The 21733-nt window shown below is 53.0% G+C and overlaps 1 protein-coding gene across 2 annotated transcripts; it reads left to right on the top strand.

Annotated features, from left to right (window-relative positions):
* The first annotated feature begins 1306 nt into the window (after positions 1 to 1306).
* Positions 1307 to 8552, top strand: pxylp1 (2-phosphoxylose phosphatase 1). 2 transcript variants are annotated; one of them, XM_003968748.3, is made up of 6 exons: positions 1307 to 1432; positions 2231 to 2361; positions 4553 to 4726; positions 4810 to 4936; positions 6779 to 6918; positions 6990 to 8552. In XM_003968748.3, the coding sequence occupies exons 2-6, from the start codon at positions 2280 to 2282 to the stop codon at positions 7976 to 7978; spliced, it is 1512 nt and encodes a 503-aa protein (XP_003968797.2). In that variant the 5' UTR covers positions 1307 to 1432; positions 2231 to 2279; the 3' UTR covers positions 7979 to 8552. The 2 variants fall into 2 exon arrangements, with proteins under 2 accessions (XP_003968797.2, XP_011607068.2); XM_011608766.2 differs by lacking the exons at positions 1307 to 1432; positions 2231 to 2361 and adding an exon at positions 3822 to 3965.
* Positions 8553 to 21733: the final 13181 nt, after the last annotated feature.

Here is a 21733-nt window from a genome sequence, read left to right as displayed (position 1 = left end):
CCCCCCAATCCCCCCCCCGCCCACACACACACACACACACCCCTCCGGGAGTCCCAGTTACCCGACTGGCTCCTAGCTTCACTTTGGGCCCGTTTTCTTGAGGTTCCTTCCCCGTGTTACCAGTCAGATAAGCCGACAGCGAGTATGGACGCGGCGGGGTTGGTTTGGAGACCAGCGGGGTATTAACCACATCAGGGAGGCTTCTGTGGCAACTTCACTCTTTCCAAGATTGGACCGAATGGCCGAGGTGGATTTCTTCTAGAGACGTTCTCTACGTCTCTTCCCATTAACTGGTTAACTGGTTAACTGGTTATGCCTCACCATCACCCATAAAAAGCACTTTCTAAGCATTTGTCATAGACCTCCACCTTGACCTGAGCCCCTTTTAACCCCGAGATACGGGGTGTTTTACTGACACTGTTGAAGGAACTTGAATTTCCTCCGCATGTTCTCTGTTTGAGGCTAAATCAGGTGTAAACTCTGCAGTTTTCTCACTGTGTGAGGGGGGGGGGGGGGGGGGGGGGGTGCAGCAGCAGGATGACACTCATTAACAGCAACACCAGACTTCTGCACAGCAGGACTCCGCAGTCATGGAAAACCAGGCGATGCAATTTATGCCGCTCTTTTCCCATGTAAATTCATGAAATAATGACCAGGGGTGGCTCAACGCCCACAAAGCAACCAGAATCTTACGCAACACCCAAATAATTGACATTTTAGAGTTCCACTGTTTCATTTAAAGTTCCACCGTCACTGTAGGCCGGGAAAATACAGCAGGTACGAACAATTTCCCATAATAATTATTTTGATCGCCTTTGGAATAGTTCAAGTTTCTAAACGCACCAACTAAATCGATGTTACGCAACGCGGCGTGCAGCACCCAACAAGCACGAGGAAGTAGATGTTCAGAGGGATGTTTGCAGAATTGCGACGTGCGTTTCTGTGGCGGGTCCAGTAGATGGAGCAGCGAGGTCGGGAGTGTTGGATCAGCTGAGCGGACTCGGATCCCCCCACAAACCCGCAGCAACAACGGCGCTGAACTTTTAAAATAAAGGCGAACACACGATTGTGATGCAGCTACACATTCATCTCAGCAAGCAACTTCTAGACTTCACTAAGCTGCACTGATGTTCAAATAATTTTCAGGTTTATACTTAAAAAACTAGCTTTATTATGGTTACATGCCACCATTCACCCTTAATTCTTAAACAAAGCAGCATGCTGCAGTCGGGGGCTTCTCTCGTCGTGGCAGTGCCGCCAATCGCTTTTATTTTGAAGGCACTAACCGGAAACGTCGCTGCGCGTCGCGTCCAACTCGCGGACGTTCTGCGGCGCGATCCTGCTTTTGTCCACAGTCGGTGCAGCCAAAGCCGGAGCGCTGGATCCAAGTGTCTCTCTGGTTCTGCGGCTCTCACACTCGGACCTGTTGCGGGTAAGAAACCACAAATAGGACCGGGACTGACGTGCGTTTGTCCAGAACCCTGCACCGGCGGCGGTGGTCTCCAGCCGGAAAAGGGGGGCATTTAAATTTCATGGAGTGGTAGTTCCACAAAGCTACGTTACACATCATCGTTACTCCCCGAGTTCAGTGACTGGAAGTATGCATTCACCTTCCCACCACCGAATAATCAACCCAGCTTTGTGTTCTCGCATGTTAATCTTAGGGTAATTAGCTAGCTGATTAGCCCACTAGCCTTGAGTTAACTAGCAGAGTCGTGGTTAGTAATGTCTACTTTGTGCCTTCCAAGCTACGCTCCAATGTGGCAGTTTTGCTTCGTTTTGCATGTAAATCTAAGATCTCAGGGCAGCCTGGAGGCACAAAGGAGAGACAAAGCCGAGTTTTACGCGTTCCAGAGCTCCAGGTCAGCGCTTCCAGGACGGACATTCTCGCGCACTTCTTCCCGAAAACGTCGTTGGAGTTCCCCCGGGTTGATCCTCGGCACGACCCCCCCGGACTGAGAGTATTTTAAACTGCCTAATGACAGGGTGCTTGCTGCAGGGCTGCATTTACTGGAGTGTCCTCCGTGCTTGTGCGTTCTTTCCAGCCCCCCCACCTTCTCCAAGCTGTATATTTACCGGCTGGAAGAGCTGCGCGCACACCACAGGAATGAACGCGCACTCGCACTGCTGCGTACACCTCCCTGTTATACAGCCCCCCCAAGGGTATCCAACCTGCTCCACTCCACACCGACCCGCTGACTGATGGCTGGTTTCTCCATGTCCTTTCCAGGCTGCGAGGATGGCTGATAGAAAAGGACGCCGTCCAAGGACTTGACGAGATGCTGGGTCGGAACCGCTTCCTCCTCCTGCTGCTGGCGGGGGGGGTCACGCTGGCCTTCGTCAGCCTGAGCCTCCAGTTCCGTGAGTGCGCTAACGTCTCCTCTATGTTGAAGGGAAAACCGTCTCCAAGAGCTCGAACAGGGGGGGGGGGGACCTGTATCGTGGGATGAATTTCAAGGAATGGCATTTAGCCGCCTCCCCCTGGCGCTCATCCGCACGCACCGCTGGAGAAACATCAGGCGAAGGAGAAAACGCCGCGCAGGTTACGGAAAACGCGCACAGGAAGCGACGCTTTCATCCGATCTCCCGCTGGAAACGCTCCGGGGTAGAGAAGGTCGCCACGGCGACGGCGTCGCGCCGTGACCCAGCTGACCTCTGATGCCCTTCTAAAATAAGAAGCTTTGTTCTTGGCGCCGTACTTTCAGAGCAAAGCTGCCGTCATTATTAATTCAGCCGAGGAGGATTTGAGCCGTTACCGTGGATGAAGGTCTCATGTTTAAAACATGGGCAGCGTCTGTTGTTCCTCTTTACCTCTCGGATCTTCTGTTGCTGCGTTTCCAGCTCAGCCTGTTTGTCTCCCATCAGGTCGTGGGGTCAGAACTAGAATTCTAATTCCACCTGCAGAGATAAGAGACAGGTAGTGATAAAGGAGGGGGGCGCGTCTCCCCCGGAGATTAAGAGCCAGACGGCAGCAACATGGCGTCAGAGGTCCCGGAAGCGTCAGCGGGGACGTTTACACAGGAAAGGGAACCAAAACCCGCAGCACAATGGAAACTAGTTCCAGATTTGTGCAGGAGAGAAGCAGAGCCAGTTCAGTAGATGATCTCTGGAGCGCCGCTCAGATCCTTCTTGCATTCCTCACATTCCTGCTGCCTGTCGCGTCCCCTCGGCCGGGGCAGGCCCGATGGGTCAGAGTGGAAAAACTTCATTTCTACGCGGGGTGGGGTCTGTAACGCCTGAGCTTGCTCCCAGCATCCATGAAAACAAAGCTTCATAATTCCAGTAAAACCAGTCGGATCTGGCTGCTTCGCCATCATGTGATCCGAGCTGACCAATGGCTGCTGTCCGCAGCACTGGTTCCATCTGCACCGTTCCTACAGCGTAAATAACCCACTCGGGTATCAGCTCAGGTACCCACCGGTGAACAAGCCTTGTTGCCTAGCAACAGCGCCTGTGTTTATGTGCTGACTGTGTTGGTGCATGGTTCTGGCTGCTGTGACGGTTCCGGGCTTTGGAGCAGTCGTACCGGTCCCCTTCAGAATGGCACAGCTGTGCAAACACAGACGCGCCGGCTGGCTGGGTTCTCCGCCTCTGAACCGGGTCGGTGCCAAACCGGCGTCCGGCGGTTCTCTACCCTCTGAAGTTGCTTCAGAACCGAACCGCACTCGCGTCACCGTGGACCAACCTGCTGCAGCCTCCGCGGAGGCTTGGCTGGTGCTGCTGTGCGCCCACAAAAGCCTCATTGTGTCGGTGGCTGAATGCTCCGGCCTCCGGACGGGCGTGCACGTGTGTGCGTGCACGTTGCTGTGGGTGGGAGGCGGCAAAAGTTTGCAGCACAGACTCGGTAGAGGTGGACCCGATGTGTCAGTGAATGAGCTCCAGTGTGAGCGGCCGGACCTCGAGTCTCAAAATGGTCTCGGCAGCGAGCGCACGGCTCCGGTTGCTCCTGCTCCTCCTGATCTGTGGTGAGTTCATGCGGGAATTCTTTCTTTCTCCTGAGGTTTGTGTCCAGGTGTCCGGGCAGGACCGGACCTGAACCGATCCCTGGATGCTGTTTGGTAAATGAGGCTTAATGTTCCTGGTGCCTAAATAAACACGCAGGAGTTTTAATAGTGAGTGCTGGTGAAGGAATTTCAGATATATTAGCAGTTGGGAATCTGCACACACAAATATCCCAAAGCAAATAAATGTATCTGGAGGAGTTTTAATTGTTATTTTCCTGGAATAGTTGCAGTCTGTGTCCGTGTTTGCTGCTGAAAAAACCCACTTTTCCTGTGAATTGTGCGTTTGTGAATGGCTCTTCCAGCCCTCTGCTCTCTTTGGACCGTTGCCCCCCCCCCCCCCCCCAGAGACTCACAGGTTGCTGGTTTCTAGGCAACTCTGTGTCAGCGGTGGGGAAACTTTGTGTGAGGAGCTGTTGACATGGAGATGAATTCCAGCTGCGGGATTTCTTTCATTGTCTGGTTTTATTTTGCGTCCTGAAACGATCGGCCTTGTTTTTGGGGGGGGGTTTGTGAACCCTCACCTGACCCCGAGGTCTTTCTCTTCACAGTGAACCTCACCCCCACCGCTTCCACGGAGAGACAACTGGATGTCCAGGAAGGTGCGGAGCTGGCCAAGAGCCGGAAGAGGGTGTTCCCAGAAACCCACCCCCCCGGCCCCAACTCTGCCAGGGACCCTTACAGCTACTGCAACACCCCCAACGGCAGCGAGCAGGCCTGGGAGGGTGAGACAGCTCGCTCCCCCATCGAGGATGGAGCCCGTCTGATGAAGGTCTGATGAAGGTCTGATGAAGGTCTCCTCCCCCAGGTCACAGTCCAGCAGACTACCGGCTGCTGTCGGTCCAGGTGATGATCCGCCACGGCGACCGCTACCCCCTCTACACCATCCCCAAGACCAAGCGGCCCGCCATCGACTGCACCCTGTCCGCCAGCAGGTAAACGCGCCGCGTTTCGATGAATCCCGGCGGCGTTCCGACATCTTCAACACTCCTGAAAACGCCGTCGACCTCCTGCAGAACCACCGAATTTGGCTCTGCGTCCTGGTTCTGCAGGGTTCTCCAACCCTAAACAGGCCCAGTTTACTTCCTGGTGCGCGCTGGCGTGTTCATCTCAGTCACGCCAGCGTGGCCGTTTGCATCATGAGGCAGGAGGAAGCCGGCGTCTCCTTCCTCCTCCTTCCTCCTCCTTCCTCCTCCTTCCTCCTCCTTCCTCCTCCTTCCTCCGGTTCAGCCGGCTTTGGAAGACGTGTCAACAGGAAGTTGGAAAAGCCAACGCGTGGAATTAACTCTGTATGCAGACGGCTCACACAGTCCTCGTTGGCTCGGCCCAAACTCGCCGTCCGCCCCCGTCAGGCTGTGCAGCTGCGCGCTGGCGTTGCGCCCGGTGGCTGTGCACATCTGGAGGGAGGAGGCGGGGCTGTAATCTGGCGCCGGCCCAGGCCGCTGTGCTTCTGTCGGAGGGCAGCCGAGCTTTGACCGTCTGCTCATTGGAGTTTTCAGAACCCCTGATCCCTGAACTTGAGCTGAAAGTGGGGCAGCGCACTTAATTAAGAGAAATGTAATTTGAAGGTGTCTGGTTCAGGAGCGCCGCCGTGCACCGGACCCACAGCCGGGCTGCGCGCGGTCTGCGGGTTATTTATAGTTTGGGAGGGTTTGTTTTCGCAGGCCTGCTGAGTCTGAACGCGCTGCCCCATATTAGTGCACTCCTGTTAGCGCAGGCAGGGATGAGCGTGCGTGTGCGTGCGCACGTGCGCTGGCACCAGCAGTGCCGACCCGCTGTCTCCGTCTGCGGTTAGTTGAGCTCAGATCTCCCCATCAAGCAGAATCTCGTTTCCTTCCTTCTGGCTGCAGCCGCCACAGTCTCTTTATCCTGCTGCATTCGTCTGTTTACTCTCTCCCTCAGTTTTACTGTTTACCCCCCCCCCCCCCATCCCCCCATTACTCCTCTTTCTATCCCTTCCTGCCTCCTGCTAATCTCCCCCCCCCCATCCAGTGATGATAATCCCTGCTTAATGTAATTGGACTCAATATTTTTCAGTTAGCAACAATCAGCCTAATAGCCAGTCTGTCTGACTCTTTGTGTCCTCATCCAGTCTCTCAGTGCAGCCAATTAAATGTAGATTTCCCCAAATTCCCCCCTCGGTGAGCTAATCTGCTGACGACGGAGCAGCGGGAGCCATGGGTGGGCGGCAGGAATGGAGACCAACCAGCAGCCGGAAGAGTTTCCTGAAGGAGAGGAAATGTTGGCTCATTGTGCGAAGCTCTGAAATGTGGCTTGGTTTCCATATTTTGGGAGGAAACGTGTGTGTGTTTGCCACGTTCTTAAATTTGTCCACTATCACTATGGAAACTGCGTGTGTGCGCGCGCGCACAAGCCTTTAATCTGAGTGAGCTGAGCCGCGACCCCGCAGATTTTCTGTATTAAATTGTGATCTTTATTCATCTCTAATCTATGAAATCACTGACTGCCTCTCTGGCTGCCTCATCCCTTCATCTTTGTTTGTGCGTATTTATGCTCGTGCGTGTGTCCAGAAGCAGCAATTTGTGTTTTTATTGCACCATTTTCCCCACATTTCCTCCCACAGCGGTGTGTTGGGGCGACACTTGGCGGTCAGTGGCGGAACTGCCGGCACATTTATTCTTTGGGACGAATGACGTAACAAATAAAACATCAAAGATGACGCAGTGACTTAATTTAGCGGCCTGATTAATGTGGCTGTGCCGTTGTTTGTTGTCTCCAGTCCAACCTGAATATTTTCTCCATAAATTGTGTCACAGGAGTCCATCCCACCCTCTGCTGACCTCCTATATCAGCCACATGGGGCTGGGGGGGCGCGCTAAATGGGAAGCCCCGCTCAACTCTGTTCCCCGCATCCCAAACCACAGTTCCTGTGAGGTGGGAGAGCTCACCCAGACAGGTGAGCCGCCGCTGACGCCCGTGAAGGCGGCCCGCTCTCGCACAGTCCTGACCCGCCTCTGTTGTCCACAGGTGTGGTGCAGCACCTCCACAACGGGCAGCTCCTCCGCCAGGCCTACAGGCACCACAGCGTTCTCCCTTCTGATTGGTCGCCCCACCAGCTGGGGGTGGAGACCACCAGCCGGAGCCGCACCGTCCAGAGCGGGCTGGCCTTTCTCTACGGCTTCCTGCCGGACTTCGACTGGGGGAGGGTGAGCGTGCGGCACCAGTGGAGCACCTTGTTCTGCGGCGCGGCGTGCGACTGTCCGGCCCGGAACCGATACCTGGAGGAGGAGCAGAGGAGGCAGTACCGGCTCAGGGTGGCCGACAGGGAGCTGGAGAAGACGTACGCCGACATGGCGCGGACCGTGGGCGTGCTCACGCGCCACCTGCGGGCCGCCAACCCCATCGACTCCCTGCTGTGCCACCTCTGCCACGGGCTCCCCTTCCCGTGCGCTTCCGCGGGGGGCGGGAACGCCGGGAAGTGTCTGACGATGGAGCAGTTTGCCGTGATCCGCCGGCAGCAGCGGGACGACGATCTGGACCGCAGCAGAGTCGGGCTTTACCGCAAATACGCCACCTTGGCCATGCACCCCTACCTCAACCAGACCGCCACTAAGATGGAGCGCGCCTCCAGGGAGGGCGCCAGGAGGGAGGAGGTCTTCAGCCTGGCCTCGGGACACGACATCACCATCTCGCCGCTGCTGAGCGCCCTCGGGCTGACGGAGGCCTCCTTTCCACGGTTCGCAGCGAGGGTGGTGTTTGAACTGTGGAGGAGTCCGAAACAGACGAAGAAGAGCTCCAGCACGGGCGAGAGGTCGAAGGGGAAGGGCGGGGGGCTGTTCATCAGGATCCTCTACAACGGCGAGGACGTGACGTTTCACACCGCCTTCTGTCGGTCACATGACCGCCACGCCGGCCAGCCCCTCTGCCCTCTGGAGAACTTCCTGTCTTTTGTCAGGAGGGACATGTTCGGCATCGTCAACGCCACGTCCTACCGGGAGGCGTGCTACGGGCGCTGACCCAGAGGACGCTCCTCACTTTTATGCTGCTCCGCTTCCCTAAATTTCCACTTTTAATTAAAAAAAACGGACCAATTCATGCTTTCCCGACCTTTTTACACACCTTTTTTGGAAGTATGTGTATATAAGTGATAAATTGGCAATGTTTTAAGGCACTCAGCCACTTTATTGGTGCATTCCATAATCTGTTGGCATTATAGAAGGACAATATTGTGCTTGTGAGACAAAACCAGAGCTGGAAATATGCTGGATTAACTATTCCTTGTGTATAATAAGAGAAATGATCTGTTCTTAATGTCTGAAGTTGGTGTTTATTAATGTTGGCGGGCACAGATGTAATGTAATTTAGGTTTTAATGAAATTAGCAGCAGTACTTTCAGTACTCTGAATGTAATAGGAGGTGGATGTGTGCAGAAATGAACCTCTAACCAATTAAAGTTTAATACAACATCTCTCAGTTGTGGGTGCCTGCTGTGGAATTTAATGTACAAAGCACGTGACCAGAAGAGAAAGACCCAACACTATCCACGAGAGAAGAGAATTTGTAATTAAAAAATAATAAAGCATTTATATGACATAGGCTGTGTTTATCTGTTACAATAATTGCACTATTTACATCTGTTATTTGCACTATTTACATCTGTTATTTGCACTATTTACATCCGGTTATTTGCACTGCTTTCCATACTTTGCACATTTTTACCATGTTTTATCATTATTGTATAGTTAAAACATTCACATAGTTAAAAACTGCAAAAATAGCCTCTATTGATTCCCGTAGGAAATTCAGCACCATAGTTACAGCCTGTTTATATATTTATCTTGGTTGCAAAGACTTTTATATATCCTTTACATATCTGTGAACTCTGTAAATACAAACATATAGATTGATATCATAAACATATATCATTGTGTGTATATATTGTATATACCCATCAGTTTTATTCGCTACTTAAGCACTTCTGGTTAGATGCTAACTGCATTTCGTTGCCTTTACTTGTGACATGTGTAATGACAATAAAGTTTTTTTTTTATTTTATTTTTTTAGGGGTGTTATTCTTAGGTGCGCCGCCAGGTGGCATCGTTGCTCCACAAACCGCGTGAAGGTGGTCCATCTGTCTCCATCAGTCATCAGCCACGGGTGCTGCGGGGCCACGGCACGCACGCACGCACGCACGCACGCACGCACGCACGCACGCACCCGCTTTATGTGCTCCCCATCTTCAAAAGGGCCGCTGGCTGCGTGCACAGCGCTTCCCACCAATTGAAGAACTCGAGTATCGACTCGGGAAACGCACAACGACAAGTGCGGGACGGCCAAATTGCGTTTGCAGCTTATGGATGTTTGATTTCCGCCGGTAGCGGAGCGCCTGTTTGCAAGTGGATGGATGGAGACACAACTGATGCCGGAGACAGATTACAGATGTCATCTGCAGGAGAAAAGACTTTTCATTTAGCTAATGCACCCCCGCGCGCGCCAGAGCGCCAGGAAGTGAAGCAAGTCGGACTCATTTGAAGAGACAGTTGGACCGCGTCGCGTCTGATTTCATTTGCTCAGCTTATACTCGTCCATCTGTGTTACACTTTCCTAAATAAGGTTATTATTGTTGTTATTGTTATTATTGTGTCGGCGTCCCAATTGTGCTGATGCCAAACGTGGATTCAGAGACGTCACGGCTGGCCGCCAGGGGGCGCTTTTCCTGCAACTTTACCTGTTTTTACAGCGACAGCCTGAACTTTTTCCTGCTTCTCTACAATTTTGGTATCTACGAGGGAGTTCAGGGAACTCCCGTGTGGTTGTCCCTCAAATAAAGAAGCTTAAAATACAACAAAATAAAGGTAGAAACCGCGAGGAAAAACACGGTTTGCTTCTGCTTTTTTTAAGAAACTTATAATAAAAAATTCAGAGCTAATTTCATGGCCTCCCGTCACTGTCGGACGGGAAGTTTCAGGATCACAACATCCCGTCAGCTCCAGTCCTGTGGGAAACACGTGTGAGCCAGTTTGGAATTGTTCCCCAACGTTCCCGACCACATTAAGCTTCCTCTGGGTGCTGCCACAACGCCGCAACATGGCTAAACCGATCCCGCCCCCTCTCTGGCCCCGCCCCTTTTCCCGCCAACGCCTTTTGCCCTCCAGCTCCTGACACGCCTCTGAAGTCATCCCGCCATCCGAAAGATTGATGTGGTGAATCTGTCCCTTGCTTGCACGTGCACGTTCAACATGCACACCCTTCAGAGACACCGCTTTAGCCTTTAGCCGGCTAAAAGGACACCTGGGGAGCAGCGGGAAATTAGCGTTAGCACGTAAAAACAGTTCATGGAGAAAGAAAGTGTGTGTTCAGTTGACTGTGAGGTAATTGGTGTGTGAGTGTGTGTGTGTGTGTGTGTGTGTGTGTGTGTGTGTGTGTGTGTGTGTGTGAGTGTTCTGCCTGTTGGTGTTTAAACCGTTCCACCGTTGTTTTCTCAGATGTGGGCCGTTATTAAGCCTCTTTACCGCTGTAAACAGAGTAGCCGAGTGTTTATGTGAGTGTTGGAGGCTCTTCGGCGGCGCGCGAGCACCTTTTTGTCATTCGCGGGACGCCGGCGAGCTCTCGTTAGCTCAAATTATCGGGATTTATGAGTCTCGTCGTGCAGAAAGTGGCAGGCCGGAGGCTTCGCTCAACACAGGAGCAAACAGTCGGACTAATTGAGTTTGGTCATTAGCGTCTGAACGGAGTGCTCGCCGAGTCGCTCATTCATCACGATGCACATAAACAGGCGCAATGAAAAACAGATGTAAGCAATCGTGCTGCCCCCCCCCCCCCCCCCCCCCCATGCTACCTTGGAATTCTTTGATCTCCCTTTAAAGTGCATGTGTTAGGATCAAAGCATCAACGCTAGCTTGCCAAAATATGCTAACTCTGAAAAATGCCAACAGCAGCGCCACCTGAGGGCCGGAGGGATTCTGCAGGAGAAACGGCCCGGCTAAAATCACGAGCGCAAAGGTCATACGAAAGGCCAAAGGTCATACGAGTCATGTGACCGAGATGAGGTCACTTCTGTGGGGCGTCGCGGCTTTCAGCGCGTCATTAACCACGATCACTCGTTGCTCTGGTACCAACGTCCAAAGAGTCTTTCATCGTTCTCCAGGAGAAATGAAGGGGGGGGGGGGGGTAGAGGTGTGTATGTGTGTGTGTGTGGGGGGGGTGAAGGTGTGTGTGTGTGTGTGTGGGGGGGGTGAAGGTGTGTGTGTGTGTGTGTGTGTGGGGGTGGAGGTGTGTATGTGTGTGTGTGTGGGGGGGGTGAAGGTGTGTGTGTGTGTGTGGGGGGGGGGGGTGGAGGTGTGTATGTGTGTGTGTGTGGGGGGGGGGGGTGAAGGTGTGTGTGTGGGGGGGGGGGGTGAAGGTGTGTGTGTGTGGGGGGGGGTGGAAACAGCAGAAGCATCTGCGCTTGTAAATTTGTGGCCAAGTTGGAGTGATGGGGCGAGATGAGGTGAAGGAGGCGGGAGGGGGGCGGGGCTAAATGGGTCAGGCCCGCCTGTCATCCCGGGCACGGCGAGCAGCCCCCGGAGGTGGATGGACGCAGCTCCGCTGGTGTCAGAGGAGGCTCTGGAGCGTCCGACGCCGGGAAGCGCCTGTTTCCAGTGCATCAGGCCGGATGGGGCTGATTGTGCGGTTGCCGCGGTGATGGACCCTGCTCGATTGGGTGATTCCAGGCGCGGAGGGAAGCTGCGCCTGGTCTTTGTCAGCAGTCGGACATTAAAGTTTCAGTGGTTCCTCAGCTCTGGAGACACTCGCTCTTATTTATAGTCGCACTCGTATCTCAGTGTGATGCAAAACCAGCCTGTCAGAAGAGGATTTACCGACTGCTCCGCCCACTCCCCCCCCCCCCCCCCCCCCCCAGGGGTTATAATAGGTTCTGGGAGACGAGCTCACCCTCGAGCACCGGGATGCTGACATGCTAACATGAAAGGGTTAATCTCACCTGACAACACAAAACAATGACTAAGGACCCCCCCCCACACACACACACACACACGCACGCACACACACACACACACACGTTTTGGGAACAGAATCCGATCCATCCGGGGCGTCACGTTCCACCCCCCCCCCCCCGGGCCTCACGCTGCTGTGGTATCAGGTGGAAGGGTTCCACTTCCTGTCTTTGTCGGCAGGTTCCTGGCCGGGGGGGACAATGTCCTGATAGGGCCCGCGGGCGACACTACCTGTTCCACCGAGGTTCTGGACGGCGCCGCTGTGGGGGCCTCAGAGAGGGTGTTTGCTCGTGTGCCTGCCAGTAAACAGGAAGTCATTAATCATGTTGTGTTGTGATATTAGTGTTTTCTGCGTGTGTAGAAAACACGTTTTAGCCAGAAAACTTTTGTTGTTGGAGGTCCGAGTCTCGCCGTTCCGGCGTTCCTCGTGATGCTTAAGGCGCCGGAGTGGCGGCGGGATCAGAACGTTGGCTGGTTACCCTCCACGCATCGCTGGGAGACCAGATATTCCAGCTTCAATCACCAGGATTAGCGCCTCTGCGCTAACGAGCTAGCAAATGAACGTGTCAGCGCGCTCCGAGTCCGGTTCTGTAACTCAAACCGACAACCTGACAGCCGCACTTCCTTTCCGGAGAGCGGGGAAACGTCCGTGGCGGTGGGATGGCCTCCACGGTCTCCACGGTAACGCATTTTTGGGCTGATAGACGCTGCTGCTGCGGAGCGCCGCGGGCGCACGATCGATGGCGCTCGGCTCCACGGCACAAATCCATGGCGCTCTTTTGAATTATGATCACAGATCCATAGCTCTTGTTTCCCCTTGTCCCAGGTAAACGGGGCGGGGGGGTCGTCGAAACCATGGCAGCGAATCGATGGCGGCGAGTCCCGGTGGGCCCCCGCCCACAGGTGGGGGATCCACCTGATTAGCATGCAACAGTTGCTCTCTGGAGGGTTCCCATTAAAGCTGAGAGGTGGGAAAGATGGTTCATGTGTCCCAGGATGTGGTCCTCACACACACACACATGCACACACACACACACACACACACACGCACGCACACACACACACACACACACACACGGTGCGCATGTTGCCTTGATTATCTGGGCTCGAAAACTCTTGCGATGTAACATTGTCCAGAGTTCCGTTTAAAATCTGATCCGGGCATTCCCAGGGGAACGCCGCGTACAAGTGCAAGGACGCTGACGGGAAGCTAACCTGGCTAGCATGTACGCGCTTGATTATGGAGGAAGCAGGAGGAGCCAGAACAAACCCAGACATGAGAAAACAACGGAGCTGAAGGATGTTTGTGATTAGCTATAATCTCTATGCAGCTTCATAAATAACCAACTGCATATATTTTATATCCTCCGTCAACTATCGACATTCCTAATCATTCTCAGGCCTGTCCCGCTGCTCCCGGCGGCTCTGCGGTTCCCCTGCCGGCGTTCCCTGTAGCTGTTTGCTGTCAATACTTCCCAACAATGTTGATAATGTATACATTATGTAGAAGGCTAGCTTAGCCCGGAGTTCCTGCTACTGTCTTGCAGGGAATTCTGGGAAGTGTTGAGACGGGGACAACAGCTGAAACTGACGGGACGTAAATGCCTGTTAGCCTCATCGTCTCTTGTCAGCACTTAGCGCCACGCTGACGGGTGTGAACACGCCGCAAAGTTCCGGTGTTACATTTGGGAACGTGCACACTCTTCCCACACACAGCGGTGTAGCCGGTGCTCCGGGTCCGGATATCTGCGGTCCTCACAAGTCTGCTAACCTGGGCTGAAAGGCAGGACGATGGGGGGAAAAATCCCAGAATTATCCAACCCTTCGTGTGTCTTCAAAGCCGAGCTGTGGAATTTTGGAATTCTGTCTGTGCGGAGATCAGCTGGACGTCTTCCTCTGTCTTTTCCGTCCTCTGTGTGTTTCGTGTCTCCGGCTCGTCCTCCTCGGATTGTCTTTCTCCCTTTTCGTCTTCCCGCTGCCGTAAACACGTTTGCCATTTTCCCCCCTCACTTCAGCGCTTCCCGCTTGTCTCCTCTCATTCCCGGGGCTTATTCTTCTCGCTCTGTTCCCTGCCGCCTTCCGGATGATGGGGTCTCCCGGTGTTAATTGGATGATTTCATGATGGCGTACAGCTGACCGCGGGGCTTTGATCTCAATCGGCCATCCTGAACGCTGCTGAACGAGTCAGGAAAACTCTCGATAATCCCCCCTCCTCCAAACTCCATCCTCGGGATCCGTGGATGGTTTGACATCGATTTTCCTCCTGTGTTCTGACGTGAGTGCTGGAAAATCCATCCAGGAACGGAGCTTTGAACAGAAGGTTCAAGAAGCAACTTTTTCCTCATTTTCCCAGCAGGAATACCCCAACACTCGGAGTCTCCAGTCTTCCATGGAGCACCTGGAGATACCTGAACTTCCACACAGGAGGGTCTGACCCCTGAACCTTCCGGCTATGAGGCCACAATTTCAGAATAGTGACAGAAGTTCCTGCTGGAGGATGAGGAGGAGGATGAAGAGGAAGAGGCTGAAGAGGTGCTCGAGAGGCTTGAAATAGATCAGGAATCAATCTGCTCTCCTCCGGGTGTCTTTCATCTCCGTAATCCCTCCCCTTTCTTTCATTTTGTCCTCATTTCGCCCTTTGTTCTTTGTCCTTTTTCCTTTTCCCTTGTTTCCCTCCACCCTTCCCTTCCTTCCTTGCCTCCACTTCTCCTTCCTCTCCTTCGCCTTTATCCCAAACTGGTATTTACGGATTCTCCTGGTTAGCTAGTTTTGTTAGCGGCTGTTACAGCTAAATGAACCTTTACTGCTCTAATATATTTAGGATCATCGCACACTTGGATCCAGCCGTTCCTCAATGATCAGAGGCGCTGCCGCCTTATTAAATATGCCATAATTTCCATTTTTATAAAATTAAACTCCAACCCCCTGAAGGTCCAGCTCTATCTGAGCAGCGGAATATTAATCTTTACGCTACAATGCGACTTGTGTTGAGTACTTGACAATGGGGGGATTAAAACACTCACCCTGTCTTAACCCTAAATCCAAACATGACCCTATTAGCCCCGGTTTGTCGGAATCGCTCATTTTCCCTGTTAACGTTGTGTCACTCACGACTTTTCTTCATCCTTTTCAGGCAGAGACGCAGGCGGACGATTAGTCCCGACTTTGCCTAAATATGTCAGACCGCGGCAGAGTGACACAAAGCAGAAACACGTCAGTTATGTGGGAGTCAAACAAGCCATGAGTAAAAGCCCCCCCACCCCCCCACCTACCCCCCCGCCACGGCCCTGGGATGCCTGTTTTACCATCTGCCTCTGAAGGATTGTGGATTCTGGTTTGAGTCCACGTCAACTAAACTCATGGTAGAACCTGTTTAACAGATGATACACGCGTATTAGCATGCTAGCATCCAATGAAGGTCACGTTTTTTTTTCAAGTTTTACACAACCCGAAACAGAATCGAGCCGGTGTAACTCTTGTGTTGCCATTAGCGTGTTTATTATATAAAAATTGATTGTTAATTCAAGGGAATGGAATGCACAGACCATAAACACACAAGCTAGACGTTAATAAAAATATGGCTAATCGCTAAATGTAAGCAGCGCTATCGCCAGTCTCTACGCGTTGTTATCCTTCATTCCAGCCCTGTTCCACGTGGACACGTGCACAACGTGATGCGATGCCCCGTACGCTGACGGCGTGGAGGAGCCAGGAGGGTGGGGTTCACCCTGTTTATTTAGCCTGACATTCCTGTTGGGATGGGAGAACCGGCCTCTCCGCCGCTGCCCGTCTGCCTTCCCGCGCTATAAAGACCAGCAGAGGGTTGTGAGGGGCCGCCTTCAGGTGTTTCTGGTCCGACAGGACGCCATTAGATCTCCATTCATGCGTCCACGGCCGTTGAAAGCTCGCCCGCGTCGGAGCGGCGGCGGCAGGAAGCCGACGACAGGTCCCGTCTGTGATGAGCGTCCTGGTGAAAGAGTCACCAGTGCAGCTGGGCCGGTCTGCCCAGTCTCACCACTCTGGGAGTTTATTTACCTTTCAGCTCTCATTAGCTCCCTGTTAGCCTAGCGAGGAGCCGCAGTCCACCGGGTTCTCACGCGACTCACTGGAGGGTCCGTCTGTCGACACTCCTCACTGGAACGTCTTTATTCGCCTCTAATTGATATCGAGCTCCGGCTGTTTTCGGTTCGCTTCCGCTCCAAATTAGCCGTCTTCCCGAGGAAGTTCGGTATTGGCGCAAAGAAAGTTGTTTACAAAGGTTTTCGGTTTGAGCGGAGAACTTTAGGGCTCCTTTTCTGTCCCCTTCGTCCCATCTGAGCTCCCGCTACGAAGGTCGCGTTGTTAGCGCCACTAGTTAGCGAGAAAATGTGTTCAGTCCCACCTTCCAGATGCCGCGGATCAGTCCTAAGTGGTCGGCGTGTAGCGGCAGCAGCGCTCGTTTCTGGACTGTCTCACTGACCCGTCATAACAAGCACGCCGCCGCCATATTTCACCTCGCCCTCGTGCAGCCATCAGTCTCGCTCCTCCCCTCGCTGGGACGGCGTCTGAGAGGCAATAAAGAAGAGCGGTTTATCGCCCAAAAACCAGCTGAACAACCTTCTCATGATGAGACCTGTCAGGGCTTATTTTAGAGGCCGCATCCTCCTAACGAGCAAATCATCAATCGTGCACATCCTCCCCTCTGTCCAGTCTCTGGATTCCCCTTATAGCTAAAAAACCGGAATAATCGACAGATGTTCTCATCCAGAGGTGGCGGACGTGAGGTGGGTCACGTTGCACCGACACAACCTGGTGAACAAGGAAGCGGGAACTTCCAAGGGTCCTTCCACACCTCCTGGAGGAGCCGTTTGCTTAGTGGGAAAATCCAAAGGACCCGCTGCGACTCCACAGCTGGGAACGTTAGCGTGCCCACCACTATTTACAACATCGGCCCGTCTCGTCATCCGGAGCCCGGGACCAGCGAGCAGCTGTTAGCCGAGACGCTCTGGCAGCTGTCCGGCTCCACGGACGCTCACGGTGGGAATTGACCGCTGGGAACGTGATCGCGTGATAGCGTTCCGTGATAGCGTCCGTCATAGCGAGTGTCAATCCTGCTCAGATTTGTGGATTTGACTGTGGCCCTCGGAGGTGTCTGGATCCAATGTGGATTTTTTTGGTCCGTCCCAGAGGACGACCTGTCCCGTTTGACTCGGTTAAACGGAAGAGAACCAGGTGTAGCGTTTTTTTTACGGTTCAGGAGCCTCCTCAGGCAGGAATCTTGGGACCTTTGAGGAACTTTCGAGGAACCTTTTGTGTCACTCATCACGTCTGACGATGATCCCGAGGTGTTTGTAACAATATTCGCAGCAATCCATCATTTGGTACAGTCCACCTTTGGGCCGACCTGCTGCGGTCCCAGGAGCCTGGTGGCTAGCTTAGCCAGGAATGCGAGACAAATTTTCTCATTTTAGAGGAATAATAAACGTCACTTTCAAAAAAAAAAAAGGGGGGGGGGGCAGCCAGATGAAGCGAATGCTCATCATTCATACCTTTAATGAAATGAAGAATCTCGCCGTGCAGCAGCTGGCTCGTTTTCCGCCGTGTTCCTGCCTCCTGACATCAGCCCCAGCCAGCCAAGATTGAGGCTGCGGCCCCGGGGCCCGAATGCTAATGTGAATACGCTGTGTGCGTCGCCCCTGGGCTGTGCAGGCTTGACAGGCACCGTGCGAAAACAACATATTCTCCCTATTCAGCTCACAGCCAGATAGATCCATCAACCCCAACCAGCCCGGTCCCGCCGGCGGCGCTGACAGACGCTTCAGTCTTCATCACTGTCACTCACAACAGCTTTGATGGATGAAGAGCTCAACCGCTGTGATTAAATGAACTGTTAATTCATTAGCACTGAGCCCAATATGATGGTCAGGCCCGGTAGCGGGCGGGAATGCAGGAAAATATGGCATAAATCTTCCCGTTTTGTCCCCCTCCACCGATTGAAAGCCAAAGGTAAACTTCTCCCCTCGTCTCAGGCCAATCACAACTACAAGGAACAGAAGTGTGAGATTAGATGTCAGGCAGAGTGGGAAGGTGGGAAGGTGGGAGGGTGATGGGGGAGGGGGGGGGGGGGGCAGGAAGTGATGGATGGATACCCAAAGCCGTTTACCTGCCAAACACCTCGGAAGGAAAATCGCTAATCAGAATAAAACCTGTTCGTTGCTGCGATGTTGTCATTCACAGTAAAGGGATGTTAGCCGCTAGCTGCTGCTAGCTGCTGCTAGCTGCTGCTAGCTGCTGCTAGCTGCTGCTAGCTGCTGCTAGCTGCTGCTAGCTGCTGCTAGCTGCTGCCAGACATCCTGCTGCTGTGAGTTGATATTTATCTGATAAATAAGCAATTCAGTGTTTTCATTGAGCAACTATTGAGTTTTCCACAGAAAATGAATCATATAACATACAATTACGTCCTTTTGCTCCCTGAAACGATCACAGATTTTCTCCCAAATGAGCAAAACATTTGCCCAAAAAGCCGAGGCGACATTTTAAACCGGGCCACCGCGCGTCGCTTTTCCCGTCTAGCCAGGAAAAAAAGGGAAGAAGACGGAGAGGAACACGCTGACAGTCGGCTCTTTCCTTCGTGGGGACAGATTGAGTAATCAGGGGTCACGGGGTCAGAGCTCAGGAGACGCTTCAGACCGTATAAGGCCGGCGGACGACCGAAGCTCGAGGCGAAAGTTTAAGAACACAGAGGGAAAATTCTAATCGTCCTCCGTGGAGAGAAATCGCTCTTTTTGTGAGTGTTGGCTGGTCGTCGTGGGGACAGACGCAGGCCGGCTGGCGTGGAGACGGCTTCATGTAGCGCGCCGCCAAAACAAGCTCAGGAGGAGGAACGGCAGCGGGCGACCGCGTCGCATCACAGCAGCTCCGACGGATCGTTCACACCGATGCTACCTGTTAGCTTAGCCCCAACGCTATAGAGCAAAACCCACTTTTTCTTCAGCGGAATTCTGCCTGATTAATCCAACAGCTCACCACTGAAACGTTATCCAGAGGACAGGAAACATCAACAAGGAGGTTTATTTCTTCCTGCAAATGATTTGGTTTGCTGTTGTGTCTCCTCCCCACTGGGCGGACGTGCCTCCTTGGCTCTTCTGATGAGCTTCCTGGGGCCTTGATGCGATCTCCAGGCCATCATTCCTCTTCCCGAGGTGCACTGTCTCCCCATCTGCTGACTCAGCGCTTTCAAGTTGCAGCGCAGCCTCCCCGAGTCCTCATAATTCACAAAGTTTGCTTTAAAAAATCCCACACACACGCAAAAAAACACACACTTATTGCTTTTGTGCTAAACCTGGGGAATTAAGGTAGCAGGAAAGTATGGACAGACAGTTTGGGTGGGGGGGGGGGGGGGGGCCGCATGGCAGCTTCGCTCACAGTTGGTCCGTAATTACCTCTGGGTGTGTATGTGTGTGTGTGTGTGCGATGTGACCCATCGGGGTGGTCCTGCAGCTCTCGCGCAGATTAAATGCTGATGCAGAGTGGAGACAGCTGTGGAACTCAGGTCATTAAGGTCCCACTTGCCAGGAAGAAATACAGCCGCGCGTACGTTCACCCGGCCGCTCAATGAGCCTTTTATTTAGCAAAACAAACAAAGCAAAAGTGGAAAAACGGCGCCGACGTCTCGGGAGGAACCCGGACGAGGAGGGAGAGCTGTCTCAGACGGGGGAGAAGAGGGCGTGTTTGTTCAAGCGGGAGCGAAGAGGTGGATTATGGGAGATCAGAGGAGACCCGCTGGCGTGCCACCTGCTGTCCGGCCCGGTTCTCCAGGCCGCCTCCACCTCTCACCTGTCAGCGAGGCCTTCCAGGCAAAGCTCAGGGGTCTCCTGAAGAACTGAGGCCTTTTGTGCTTCCAGGACAGGTCGGCCGGTTCTCCGCCGCCGTGTTTTCCTGCTGAAAAGAATCCCCACGCCGGCTTTATGCACCGCGACTTCGGAATTTGACTCTGAATCAAAATGAAGCCATCCGAATTCCAGGATTTCCATGGACGAAGCGTCAAGATTCCAGGACCCACTGACCCCAGGTTTGCAGGACCGATAGTTGACCCCTCCCCCCGCCTCCGAAGTTCAAATGTCGGGCTGTTCCTCCCGGACGTTGTTGGGAACTTTCCCGATGTTGGCGCGTGGAGCCGGTCAGGTGACCGAGGTGCAGCCGCCACTGCGGCAGCTGTCAGGGGACGCGGGACAAATGTCCTCCCTCCAAACTTAATTTCATTAAATCTGTGATTTGTTTCTGTTTGTGTGCCGCAGAGTCGGATGGGAGGAGTAGTGGGGGGCGGGGGGGGAGGTTGGGTGGGGGGGGTAAATGAATGAGTGAGAGCCGGGCAAAGTGTGTGTGAGAGAAACAGAAGGCATCGGAGGAGCGATTAGTGCGGCGGAATCCATCATTGGAGCTGCAGCGCTCTGGTTGATCGCCACAGACACTGAGGAATACTTCATCTGGTCCCAGTCGGAGGACACACACACACACACACACACACACACACACACACACACACACACACACACAAAGGTCCGACCACAGCTCTCTCCACTCCTGCTTTATATTTGAATCTTGTGTGTGTAAATCTAAGGTTTTCCTCCACTGTAGCCTGATCTTCTTTCCACCCCTCGTCTCCATTCATCTGTCAGTTTCGTGCTGCATCTGCTGAGCTGCGTCTTCACACGAGTGCAGGTCTCAAGCTCGTACGGCAGTGAGTGAGTGTGTGTATGTGTGTCGTGCATGTATGTCAGAAAAGACAGCTGGAGACAGACGTGTGAGTGTGTGAATAGTCATAAATATTAAAATTACAACTCTCTTTGCACAGCTCACTTAACCAATGACAACACGGGAAAAACAGACTGATGTTACGTGTGTGTGCCGGTTCTGGTTTATGTCACATATCGAGGACCGCATATATTACCACAACTGTGAGGACATGTTGGTTGGTGTGACTTGCATTTAAGGTTAAGGTTCAGGTAAGGGGTTGAGGAATGTGTTATGTCTAGGACATTCCTCACAAACAGAAAAAAACACCGAAACCCTCTCCTGGAGTCTCAACTCTCAACCAGGACATAAACATTTTCTGCTCTATCGTACTCGTCTTATCATAAATCTTCTGGAATGTAAATTACTGGTCTGCCAATACTTACAGATACAAATACATACAGATAGCATGTTATAAATGAAGTAACGTCCTATCTTCTCCCCCAGAATGGAGCTATTTTTTAGTGTCTCCTCTCGGTTCGGACCCTGGTCCTCCTCCCACCACCACCCAACGTGCTCGTGTGTCATGCAGCTACTGCTTACATCAAACAGATAAGAGGCGGCGGGAGCGATCTGCTGTCTGAGGAGCAGTTTCGTGAAGTCGCGGAGCAGTTTGAAGCCCCGATGAATGCGTTGAATCGTTAACGCTGCGTGATAATTAAAGCCCAGAGCTAATCTTCTCGGTGAGCACTTGTTCATGGAAGTCAGCAAACATAATTGTCTTCAGAGAAATACTCATTTTCCAGCAATAAGCATGCTGTAAATAATGGGCCAATTGCAGTGTACTGAGGAGCGTTTTTCACCACAACAAATTATTTAGAAAATTATAATGAAGAAAAAAAAAAAACTGCAAATTAAAAAGAGATTCAAAGGTTTTTTATTCTGTTGCCTCTGAGGAATTGGGTGTTGTCGGCTTCCGAGCCCGGCAGAGGGGAAACGACAGAGGCCCGGCGGCCGCTTAGGGGCTCGGCGCCGGCCGAAATGGGCTGGCGGCGAAGGTGGCAT

Source organism: Takifugu rubripes, chromosome 11 (genome assembly GCF_901000725.2).
Source record: "Takifugu rubripes chromosome 11, fTakRub1.2, whole genome shotgun sequence".
Classification (NCBI taxonomy): domain Eukaryota; kingdom Metazoa; phylum Chordata; class Actinopteri; order Tetraodontiformes; family Tetraodontidae; genus Takifugu; species Takifugu rubripes.
This window is presented reverse-complemented; position numbering and strand designations above follow the sequence as displayed.

What these genes read in the sequence shown, in the direction of transcription:
- pxylp1 (XM_011608766.2), top strand. Translation starts at nt 3,872, where the DNA reads ATGAGCTCCAGTGTGAGCGGCCGGACCTCGAGTCTCAAAATGGTCTCG. An exon ending in CCTGCTCCTCCTGATCTGTG is followed by an intron (nt 3,966 to 4,552) that starts GTGAGTTCATGC and finishes TTCTCTTCACAG; the next exon opens with TGAACCTCACCCCCACCGCT. An exon ending in TGCACCCTGTCCGCCAGCAG is followed by an intron (nt 4,937 to 6,778) that starts GTAAACGCGCCG and finishes ATTGTGTCACAG; the next exon opens with GAGTCCATCCCACCCTCTGC.